This window comes from Glossina fuscipes, unplaced genomic scaffold (genome assembly GCF_014805625.2).
Source record: "Glossina fuscipes isolate IAEA_lab_2018 unplaced genomic scaffold, Yale_Gfus_2 0, whole genome shotgun sequence".
Taxonomy (NCBI): Eukaryota; Metazoa; Arthropoda; class Insecta; order Diptera; family Glossinidae; genus Glossina; species Glossina fuscipes.
Window position 1 is genome coordinate 7,761,190 of NW_023998414.1, and position 12,283 is coordinate 7,773,472.

General features: G+C 36.3%; 1 protein-coding gene across 2 annotated transcripts; it reads right to left on the reverse strand.

The window, feature by feature from the left end:
- Window positions 1-2,095: 2,095 nt before the first annotated feature.
- Window positions 2,096-12,242, reverse strand: LOC119644350. Of its 2 annotated transcripts, none has more exons than XM_038043900.1 (8): window positions 9,283-12,242; window positions 8,523-9,209; window positions 8,431-8,437; window positions 6,964-7,179; window positions 6,401-6,885; window positions 6,172-6,329; window positions 3,068-6,038; window positions 2,096-2,293 (listed from the first exon to the last, which is right to left on the reverse strand). In XM_038043900.1, the coding sequence occupies exons 1-7, from the start codon at window positions 12,049-12,051 to the stop codon at window positions 3,200-3,202; spliced, it is 7,161 nt and encodes a 2,386-aa protein (XP_037899828.1). In that variant the 5' UTR covers window positions 12,052-12,242; the 3' UTR covers window positions 2,096-2,293; window positions 3,068-3,199. The 2 variants fall into 2 exon arrangements, with proteins under 2 accessions (XP_037899828.1, XP_037899821.1); XM_038043893.1 differs by having other exon boundaries at window positions 6,964-7,194.
- Between the last annotated feature and the right edge of the window lie 41 nt (window positions 12,243-12,283).

Here is a 12,283-nt window from a genome sequence, read left to right on the forward strand (position 1 = left end):
CTGCGGAAAATGAAGCTGGTGAAAGTTGGCTCATAATAGTAAATTGGCAAAAAAATCCACCTTAGTAGGATTTTCGTGAAACGTAAACCCTTTAATGAAAAAAAACTACTGATCGCTAATTTTTTTGTGTGATGAAGATTTGCTCATGATAATAATTAATTAAGCCCATGTTAAATATCTCGTGAGTAGTAAGCTCTTCCGAAAAGGCTAAATTTTTAATATTTTATGATGAAACTTGGTTCATAGGAGCGTTTTAGCAGAAAAAAATTAAATTAACGGTAGGGAATTCGGATCACATAGGTCAATTTTTTATAGGCGCTATCACGAAACGTAAACACTTACATATATACATATAAATATGTTTTTATTTCATTTTTTGTTTATTTTTAGTTGACATTGGTTTTATTGTGAAATATTTTTGTTGTTGAGTCTTACTTTTACCGACAAATAAAGGAAAATTTTATATATATATATATATATACATATATACATATATACATATATACAATATTTATATAAAATATATATATATATATATATATATTTTATATATATATATTAATATATATATATATATGTATACATATATATACAATGTCGAGCAAAAAAATATATGCATAAGTTTTATATTATCATATTTCTGCTGACTGTTTTTGTTCTTTTCTTAATAAAATTATTTTGATTTGATGTAAGTATGAATTGTTAAGCTGGTTGCATTCGTTTTGCAATCGTTTTTACAGCTTTCTTCTTTTCGACTATTTTTTTTTTTTTTTTTGGATACAAAATGCATTCAACTAATGAATGCTACATCATCGTCCAACGGCGAAATGTCTTTTTTTTAACCGAGTAAAATTATATATATTAGATATATATATATATATTTTGTTTTCTAAATCAAAGATAGCTTTATTCTTTTCTGAATCCGATTTAATTTTTAATTTTTGATCAAAAAATGTACGTCTACGGGAGCGCAACAACGACGCAATTTGCCATTGAAACGTATGAACTTTCTCTCTATCTCTCTCTCTTTCTTCTTTTTCTTCTGGCTGAGCTTTAACATTTCAAAACCTCATCAGGCAGACTGACAGATAGTACCGTGTATGTGTAGTCTGCTTTCATATCTTTCTTTTCAAGGAGCTCGGTATTGAAGAAGCCTTTGTAAATTTGCAAGGCAGTATAATTATATATACATACGAGTGTAAAGGGAATAATAATTTGGGGCAGTAAAAAAGATACGAAAAATTCATTTTTTAGATTACAATTTTTTTTTTTTTAGTTAAACAGTATTTTTCTTTTGTGTGGTTTTTGTGAAAAACACACTAGTAGTTAGATTGTATTACTAGAAACTTGAATATTGGAAAATACCTTGATTTTCCAATCATCGGATATGATAGAGAATTTCATTTTGAGTTGAGAGAAACCGGATCTTGTTCACTATTGAACCGATATTTTTAAAATTAAAAATTATTTTACAAAAATTGACTTTAGCTTAGTATTGGCTAATTGATTAATATTAGTTAGATCGTTGTCCATATCAAAAAGTTTAAACTTTTTGTTTTTTCATTATTCATTTTTATAATGGGCATCAATTTGTTTTGCTTTCTTGCGCATTGTTACATGATTTAAAATTGCTTGGGAATGCCGAAGGAATATAAATGAATGAACGAATGAATGAACTGAATGACTACTAAGACTATATTATATGAGGAGCTTTAAATAATAAAAGTATACTTTTGGAAAATTTAATGCAAAATATTTGCCAAAAAAATAATATCGTATTATTTATTACGCAATCATATATAATAATAATAATAAGTTTTTGGTAAAAGACTTTGTTAAAGAAAAAACGAAGAGAGTCACCCACCAAATAATTTACTAATTTTTTTTTCCTATTTGTTACAATTTTCACATTTTTTTTTTTTTTTTTTTTGGGTAACTTTTATAGGTAACGATGTATTCATTTGTTTTAAGAAGAAGCAAAGCAGATTTTTTTTTTTTTTTTTTTTGTTAGCAATTGAGAACAAAATGAATGTATAATAGTTTAAGTTGCATGTATATTAAGTTGCCCGCCAGTGTATAAATGTTTATATATATATATATATATATATATATATGTTTATAAAGATATGATTGATATTCAAATTATTGTAAAAAATGTTTCAATAATCAAAAAATAAAATAAAATAAAAATACGTATTCTTAAGATGCATTTGTTAAACTTAATTCTAAACTTTTTTCATTTTAGTTTGAAAATATAACTTGAAAAGGGTAGGGTGGCCTTTTTCCCTAGCAACTGCAAAGAAAGTGAAGAATACTTTGAATTAATTGCTTATAATCGTAAATATATTTAATATAATGAACGAATAGAGTTTTTTATTCCCGTGTCACGAACGAATCGCGTCAAAAGCAAAATTTACAATGTTTCGTCCGATACACGCAAGCAAATAATTTATCACTACAAATGAAAATAATGGTGGTCGGTCAGTCATTGCCTTTTAAGTACTGCTCTCTTCCCATATTCATGCCGTTGATCACAAGCGAATTAACACCTTTTGCAGATAAATCATTGGCTTGATTAGATTTGAGTCTGGGCAATTTTTGAGACGATTTTCCACTACATACAATTCAATTCAAAATTCATGAAGGAACATATGATTAGCTCTCTCTCTCTCTCTCTTCTTCGTTCTTTCCAATTTATAGAAAAGCAAAGTGTCTTGTAATTATGGCAACAGAATGATGAAAGCAATACTTTAAAGTAACAGTAACAGTAACAGCAATTTCGAAAAGGAGTTGAAAAAAAATCGACAGTGGAATGATTGTAAAAAGAGCGTGCAAGTCCAAAGGAGGCGTTAATTATCAGCCACATGCTATTGAATAGAAGTCAACGACTGCGATGTTACTGACTTAATCAGCGCATGTTAGCTAACTTCTAACATTGTCCAGACAGACACCATTCTAAATAGAATGACTTTGATGGATTAAAATTCCAACTCTACGATAAAGTAGTTATATAAAATATGTTGTATTTTCTTTTTTTTATATTTATATACATCATTTTCATACTTACTCATATATAAAAATAATAGATGATCGAGCAATTTTAACCTTTTTTTTTAGATTTTCGATGACGATGATAGCGATAAACACGACTACATCGTCTACGTCGTCGTTTAACAGTCCAATAACAGTTCAGCAATCATCACTCTTTCATCATGCTACCACTTGCTGCAGAAACATTTGCTGTAGGTGCGGTATTCATTAACTTGTGCTGCGGTATTACAGTTAAACTTTTAGGTATCTTGGAAAGCAGAATTTGCTGTTGTTGCTGTTGCTGTTGCTGGTGTTTAAGAGCATTTGCGTGTGTGAGAGTGGAGGCAGGTGAAGAATTTGTATTATGTTTAGGTAAAAGCAAAGGAAGTTTTGGTGTAACAGTAGATCCCATGTTACCGGCACCTGCACTAGCAGCGGCGGCACCATTGAGCAACAACTGATTGGCGTCAGGAAAATTATTCCAAAGCCACGAAGCGTTATTCAGGGAAGCAGCATTATTGGCTGCATTAACATTTGTGTTGGCAGCATTGGTGATGGCATTGGCAAGCAACGGCATCATGGGAGCAGGGAAACTGGAGCTCGCGGAGCTAACTGTCGCCTGTAAGGGAGGAACATTTGAAATATTGCTGCTAGAAGTTGGCGGAGGCTTGGGAGCTATTGGTTGATATCGCGGTGGAGCGCCCATAGTTGATGCAGAGTTATTAGCGCTAGAAGCTGTTTTAAGGAAGTTTTGCTGATGCTGCATTATTTGCAATTGCAAAAGTTGTTGTTGAGCTATTTGTTGCCGCTGTTGCTGCTGACGATCCGCGGCAACCAAAGCAGCTACCGATTTGCTCAAACTTTGTACGCTAGGTTTTTGTAAATGATGTTGCTGTTGTTGTTGTTGTTGTTGTTGCTGCTGCTGCTGCTGCTGCTGATGTTGTTGCTGGTGTTGTTGTTGGGTTTGTTGCTGTTTGGTTTCTTGTCTTTTTTTGGAAGCTTTTAACATTTGATCTCGCATCAGTTTCTCACGCCTTAAAATGCACATACGATTATAATCAAATATCGAAATGAGGAATGGTTTGCCGCCAGATTGCACTTGCACCAGCCCAGGCAAACGTCGACCGTCGGCTGTTTGATAGAGTGGCCCATTTTTATGTAATAAATTTTGATTTTCCTCTACCGGCATGAGAGTCGGACGCCAACTTTTGCTTTGCAAGCGCTCTTGTGGTGTTAAAGTGTCTGGCAATATTACCACATTGGGTGGAGGTCTGGAATTACCCGATTTTCCCAATAATTGTGGACGTTTATTGACATTTGAAGCGGTGCTTGAACTACTATTGTGACTGAGTTGACTGCCAGATCGTCTCTGCAAACTAACTAACTCTGGCGGTGAGCTAAGCAGCGAGGCAGTAGTCTTAGGTTGTTGCTGAGCTGCTGCGGCTGCTTCCAATTGATTACCTAACAATTTGTTGGCCACGTCGAGAATTTTCTGTTGCTTACTTTCAGTGGTGGTGGATGCAGACGATGGATGCGTAACGGATCTTAAACAGCTGGCGGCATTAGATGAAATCGAGGCGGAAGAAGGAGCAGGTGTAGCAGTGCAACTGATTGGTAAAATCTCTACAGATTTATTTATGCCTAATAGATTGCATTTGAGTATACTGCGACTATTACTATTGCTGTTGTTATTGATAGCAGTCGAAGTCAATGATACAGTACCGGATGAATTCGTTAACGCCAAGGTCGGCGTTGTCGTTGTTATAACGTTCCCCGAAGCAATTAGATTATCTTTTAGTAGTGATTTCTGCGGTGAGGGCGTAGTTCTCTTACTACTGCTGTTGTCCTTGGGACGTGCTATTATAGTGACTGCGTTGGTACTTAATTGTTTCGTAAGTTTATCCACAGATAAGCTGCGAGATCGCAGTTGTGAATGAATATTATGTTTATTAGTAGTTGAAAAGGAGGAATCTTGTATGGGCGTGGAAGAGGTGCTTAGTTTTGAAATTTCAGTCATTTCAACATCTGGAGTTTCAACAACGTCATCGTCGTCGTCATCATCGTCTTCGTTAATCTCTACGGTAGGTATTTCGGGTTCGGGTACTTTCTTAGAATTAACAGACTGATCAATTGCCTTAGGAGAAGGTTCCTGCAGACCTCCACAATGCCCCTGATCGTAAGAAGTCAGACGTTGTCTAACAGTTTGTGTATAGACGCTGGCGTTCGAAGAGGCGTTTGGTGATAAATTCAAATCACCATTACGGAAATACTTCTCGAGAAGTATGAGATGTCGCAAAAATGAACTTTGATTGCCGTATGGTTTTTGAAGTTCCTCCCATAATCTCCTTGTTGGTTCATCATATTGCAAAAAAGTTTGTACTCGCGTCCAACCTTCTGGTGTTCGTTGACTCGCATTACTGCCGAATGGAACTTTAAAATGTAAACCCAAATCTTCCTCACCCGGAAATAGTTCACGCATCGAAATATTAGGATTGGCCCGTAAAACGGTTGATATATCAGTAGACGATGCACCTTTTTCTGTATTCGTAACAGTAGTAGTATTGCTTTGCAAAATGGCCTTGAGCTTTGACATTTGTTGGGCTTCATTTGGAGGAGACGGTGATTGATTGATACTTGCGTTGATATTATTCGCTGATACTAACGATGATTGATTAGATGAGTCGGTATTTGAAGCATTGCCTTCATAATCGCGATCCATGGTTTCTATCGCATTTTCTACTAATAGTACATTACTTGTTACCGTAGCTTTTGTACTTTCGGAACAAATTTCCAACGAATTGCTGGAATCCATAGGAGATGGAGGACTTTCCTTGGCAGCTGAAGACTCATCGTCAACTGTAGCCGTTAAGGATGCTTTATTAGGAGACGACTCTTGTAAATTTGTGGTACTATTTGAATCGTTATTGGCGGCTGATCCATTATTATCCTCCTCATCTGCTTCCGATGCTTCATCACTGCTTTCATGGATGTTGTGGAAGTGTAATAATCTTAAAAAAAAAAAAAAATATATATATATATATAATAAATTAATAATAAACATGTTCGATATTATTCACGAGTATGTATAAAAGGTTTATTCCGCTTAGCAAATTTTAAAATTAAAAATAAAAAAAATCTTACCGTTTACGATAATTTTTAATAAATTCGGCTTTCTGGGATTTAGGGGGTTTCATTATTAAATTGGCAAAGTAACGACACACTTTACATGCAGCGGTGCCAATGTCTAATTGAACTGGTATACCCATGTCCGATAGAGCCTTCTCTAAGCGATTAGTGTCCTTAAACACAAACAAGTTCACGTTTTGGATTCGCATAAGGATTCTCTTTAATGTATATAATCATCACTTACCGATGGCATGCGATAGATTTGGTTTTTAGCTAATCGTCGCTTACATAAAACGCATCCCGAATATTGTATAATGGTATCGTAGTGAGCTTGGCATAGCCACACGCACAGAGAACCGGTTGGCATTTCGAAATTCAGCAAGAATTTCTTAATAGTTTTTCTTATACATTTGCGACGTAAGGAATGAACTGCCGGATTTACACAATCAGTTACTACACATTTGCGGGGATTGTTTGCGGAGTTCGAATTTTTGCTGTTATTTGTATTTATCGTTGATTCGGTAACATCGTCATTGGCGTCATCTTCCCCAGGCGCTGGTTGATCATGAATCGGTTTTCCTGTAATGGCAGAGGTGGTGGAAGCTGACATATTTTCTAAATTGCCCGGTGCTGATAAGCGCTTTTTATATGACGGTACATTCGCGCGACGATCCACGTGACGAAAACAGGCATCACACAAACAATTGTCGACGGTTAGCTTTTCTTCATCTTTATCACATTCAAAGCAAAAATGAGTTTTTTTTTTTTTTTTTTCAATTAACCAAATCCTTTACTTGCTCCACTTACTTGCTAATATCTTTTGTTGTCTTTCAAGAGATTTAATTTGCCCAACATGGCAAGGTGTATCGTACAGTCCAAATTTACCGCTACAGTAGAAACATTGATCCTCACATAGCCGCTCAGGATGAAATTTGAACGATGAAGCCTTTTCCGGTATTAAAATTTCTTCTTTTTCATCTTTTTTGGAACTGACACTGGCTGCTCCATGATTTTCATGCTGGTCTGAATTGGAAGAATCTATAGTAAGAGTTTGGTTGTGATTTGTAGACGTAAAACACACACACACACGCAACGAACAAAACATGTATACCGCGATGAAAAAAAAGATACACAAAAAAAATAAATAAATAAATAAATAAATAAATAAATAAATTATGTAAAGGAAGAAAAGAATAAGAAACAAAAATTTAAAAAGAAAAAGAAAACTTAAATTTTTATTCTTATAACAAAAACAACAATCATGTTAGTGAATATTTTATGATGATCAATAAAAAAAAAACAAAAAAATAGATGAAACATTGCAAAAGAAAAAAAATCCTTCCGCATCAGAGATAATCTCCATCATCGGAATTTACAGTTTTGAGAGCTTTTTAGTAATCAATTCTGTTCACATATTTTCAATGCGATTGATTACTCTTCTCTACGATAGCTTGTACGCTCGTATATTATTATACGAGAATCAAATATTCGCATGCATAAAAATCCATCTCGGAAATTCCACAGTCTATAAACTGCGTATTTACTGTTAACGGTTAACGGTTAACGGTTATCATCCTTTACGCCCTGTCCTAAATTCTTTCGTGTATAATTTTATTACTTGATTTGATTTTATTTTTGATTGATATTTAGAGTCGTTTCGGGTTAGTCTTCAAGATTACCTTAAAACGGGTTTTATTCGCAAAGAAAATGGACATAAGTTCTTGTCTTTTTGCAAATAATATTCCGATTAGCTTGAGAAATCAGTAACTTGACGAATCAATAAATTTTATTGAATTGATATTCAATATCTAGCTATGACTGACTTTCTAAATACTCAAATAATTGGAAAGCACTCTGTTCGCGTTGACTTGATGGTTGATTATTCAGTGAGCGTGGAGGATAATATTCAAGAAAAAGTCATTAAGTTCAAACACCGAAAGTTGCGGGAAAAGGTAATACATACAGAAAACATTTATTTACACATTATGAACGTGCACCCACCAAGTTTTGAGGTGGTGTCGCTGTAATGGGTACTACTAGTAATAATGTAAGACGGCTGATGATGATGATGGAGATGCTGATAACTATTTGAGCTGTTAGAACGATTATTATGAGATTTTCTAGCATACGAGGTGGTAGTAGCGGTAGTAGTAGTAGATAAATGATTACACGATTGTGATAAAGCTATTCTAGTGTTAGAGGTAGTTGTTGTAGTTGTTACATAAAAACTAGGAATACAAGTTGTGGAAGAAGTATATGATTTCTGTAGCGCACCTTCATTCTGTAATTGAAGAATAAATAAATAAATAAATATCAGTTAAGTTTTAAGCAGCGTTTGCAAAAGCAGCCTCCCGACGACGACTTACCTCATTTTGTATTGTGTAATAATTATCCTCACCGTGAGTCTCACGGTCGTGCTGATTGCGATCGCTATTATTAGTACCATGAGCGCGACCACGCCCCTTTTGGAATGTCATCTTAAGCGATTGCCGTCTATGCTGCTGCTGCTGCTGCTGCTGCTGCTGCTGTTGATGTTCTTTAATGGCTACACTCACTGTTGAGCCGGTGGTCTGGGCCGTTTTACGACCATTGGTTGTACTGTTGATGCTACCTGTTGAATTACGATTAAGTTTGATGACTGTCTTCAAGGTGCCCGTGTACTCATGATGTAATGCGGATGCAGCATGTATTGCATTATGTTTACCATTTCGTTTGCTATGATGGGGTTGTTGTTGCTGTTGCTGCTGTTGCTGTTGTTGTTGAACAGCCCTCGAAGCTTCTACAGCTGCCGCCGAACTTTGTATTACTTCAAGACGACGCTTTTCAGCCGCTTTATGTGTAACCAAGCCCAAGTGTTGCAGATGTTGCTCCTTTTGACGAAGCGTTTCTTCATCGTTATCCAAATCTACCGTAACCCACGAATTAGTATCGTTCGAATGTGAAGATTTCATAGATGTCGCATCATCATCTCTTTGCGCATTTGAAATACTCTTTTCACTTATATTGTCCAGTGGCTTAGTATCTGGGATATTTACATCATTCAAAAGAGCAGACTAAAATAATAATTACAGTAAAAAGTTTGTAAAATGTAAAAAATAAGAAGAAGCAATTGTAAATTTTTCTAACCTTTTCTTCTTTAAGATGTTCTTTTTCCAATTTCTCTTGCTTCACTTTAATTTCCCCATCTTCACTGCAGCTGGGGAGAGCTTTAAGTTCGACAATATTTGTACTTTTGGTGAGTTTATCCATATCTTTCTTAATTTTTAAATCTGAAATTTCTACTTGATCCTCATCGTCGGTTAATTTATTGAATTCTTTCTTGACTATTTGTTTTTGTGTAGAAGACGTTTGTGGTATAATCGACTCTTGTGTTTTAGTTGTCTTCTCTTTCGTACAACGCTCACCAAGCTTTTGCAGCTCGGCGTCGATTTTAGCCAAAACGTCATCATTATTTAATTCGACGTGCAGTTTAACGGAATCGTCTTTTAAAACTTTTATTGTTTTTACATTTTTATCAGCCTGGATTTTTTTGGGAGAATCCAATTCATCTGAAGATGGTTGTATGTCGGTTATATCATCCAAATCAGCTAAATCATCTTCAACTATAGGCTGTTGTTCTTCTTCCATGTCTTCTTCTGGCTCTTCTTCTGCCTGCTCATCGTTTATAGAAGCATTATTATCCATAGAAATGCATTCACTCTCATCTATAGTAAGTTCATCTTCTTGTTCAGGTTCTTCAACATTTTTTTCTTTGCGTGATCTATCCAGGACATCGATTTCTTTAAACTTGTCGTTTTCGTTTGCCAACAAAACATCCTCGTCCACAGCCGCATCACTAAAATTCTCTTTAAGTGGTTTGTCGCCATCATCGTCTTCTATGAGCAGCGGGCTTATTCGATCCAAGTTACTAAGAAGACTAATATCGTCTTCCGGGGAGGCAGATTTTTTTTCCTCCATACTTTCATCGAGACGTAGCGTGCCTTCTTTCATCGTATCACTGGCAGAAGAATCGTCCAGCATTGCATCTTGTATAGTCTTCGCCGCCCCTGTTGGCGACACATTCGTTTCCAAGGCATTGTGTTCCTGAACTATAATTGTTCCCAATTTAGGATCTTGTTCTATACCAAGATTATTTTCTAAAAATTTCGGCTTCTTATAGAAACGTTTAACAATTGTTTCACTGACTCCCTCGCTAATTAATTCTGATGGACTTAAGGATGCTGCCTTCTCCGAATCGTTTCCACTACCACCAGAGGCAGCAGAAGATGTGCTTGCGGCGACCGGAGTTAAAGTTGCTATTTGCGCAGACGTTTGTCCTTCGTTCTCTGCAATCTCTGGACCGGATGCTACCTCTATTACTTCAGTATTAACAATTAAAGGCTGTTGCAAACTATCCGATTTACTATTCATTAGTTCTTCTCCTTCTTCTTCTTGAACTACTACTACAAGTTTAGACTCGACTATATCGACAAGAGCAAGTTTCTCTGGTTTAATATTAGCCAGCACAATGTCGTCAGTATTATCTGAAGAAGCAGTACTATCTTTAGAGTCTTCGTCTATAATTGAAGATGACTGGGCCTTTGCATTAGCTCCTACATTACTTTTTAGTAAGCTACGACTATTAGAAGTAATGCGACGTCGTTTGGGTTCCGGATTTGCCGTTGCAGTATTGCGAGCCGGTGACGCCCCTTTGGATTGTCGTGTAGATCTAGTACTAGGCGATAAACTAGGACCGTTGTTAGATTTACGCGCACCCCATCTACCGCGTCCCCTTCCCGGGGTAGCAGTAGTGGTGGTAGTGACTATGGTGCTAGTACTTGCTGTTGACGTTGTAGTGGTTGATATTAGAGCCATACTTGCAAGATGTTCAATATCATGTTCACTATCTTCGGCTATTTCTTGTGTACTGGCATTTGTGTTTTGCGAGGCGTTAAGCGGAAGATCATCGTCTTCTAATTCAGGATCTTTCGCCTCGACTTTTATGAATTTCAATAAAGGTTCCTCGGTTGAAGAGCGTGTATCTACGGACCTTTTACGTTTATTTTGGGGCGATTCAACCAGAGGAATTGGCATTTTCCCGCGTCCCGCACCCCTGCCTCTGCCACGTGCCGCAGGTGGGGTTTCTGAGCGCGAACCACTCCCTGCAGCACCAGTCGATTGACGTTGGCGCGTGATACGAGTACTAGTGCTGATAGCGGCACTTGTTACTACCGCACTGTTAGAGGTAGTATTACGTGTAAGACGATTGGCTGTTGTTGTACTTAAGCCACCAGAAGAGTTTCCCGCTGCCACACTAGTTGTCACTTCTCTCGCCTCCTTGAGATCTTTTATATCACTTGATTCTTTCGTTTCCTTTTGTTGATCTTTATTTTCGATCAATTCTTCTTTATCTTCCTTTTCCTTTTCCTTTTCCTGTTGTTCTTTAAGCTCTTTGGCCTCTTTCAATGACTTACGGCCTCTTATCTGGCCTGTTCGTTTAGTGACGATGGCTGTTGTTGTTGTTGTTGTTGTTCCGCCATCTTCGCTTTCACTGTTATTGGTCTCGACTGCCTCCAAGACGGCATTGTCTTTTTTATTTGTCGGTGAGCTCAGTAATAATGGCGAACTTCGCGTCACACGCGTTTGAAATGGTTTATTTTCCTGTTTTGCTTCCAATTCGAGCTTCTCTGGACTACCAGTGCAATTGGCGGAAGCATTTGTTCCCATTTCCGCTTTGCACGTTAACACAGTATCGACATTTGATTGTGATGTTGTTAAAGGCAATTTGGTTGTTGTAACTGTTGTTGCTGTTGTAGTTGCGACTGTCGTTGCCGTTGTTGTGATTGTTGTAGCATTATCAGTTTTTGTTGTCGTTCCTGCGAGCGTCGTTATAGTTTGTGATTTGCGGGTAGACATCGTTTAATAAATTCTAATAAACTTGGCTACTGGGAGGGGGATTAAAGCGTTTTAAAATTTAACACCGTATAAAGCGCGTGATGTAAAAATGAACTCGCTTTAATTGTCACTTTATACGAATTTTAAAATTTTCCCACACATCCCATAAATATTTTTATTGGTTATTTTATTATGATTTAGATATATTTGCGATTTGCTCTTTTCTTTATTTTTTTTTTTTTCTTTTCTCAAA

What these genes read in the sequence shown, in the direction of transcription:
- LOC119644350 (XM_038043893.1), bottom strand. Translation starts at nt 12,051, where the DNA reads ATGTCTACCCGCAAATCACAAACTATAACGACGCTCGCAGGAACGACA. An exon ending in ACAACAAAAGATATTAGCAA is followed by an intron (nt 6,886 to 6,963) that starts GTAAGTGGAGCA and finishes AATGTGATAAAG; the next exon opens with ATGAAGAAAAGCTAACCGTC. An exon ending in ATTAAAAATTATCGTAAACG is followed by an intron (nt 6,039 to 6,171) that starts GTAAGATTTTTT and finishes TTTTTTTTTAAG; the next exon opens with ATTATTACACTTCCACAACA.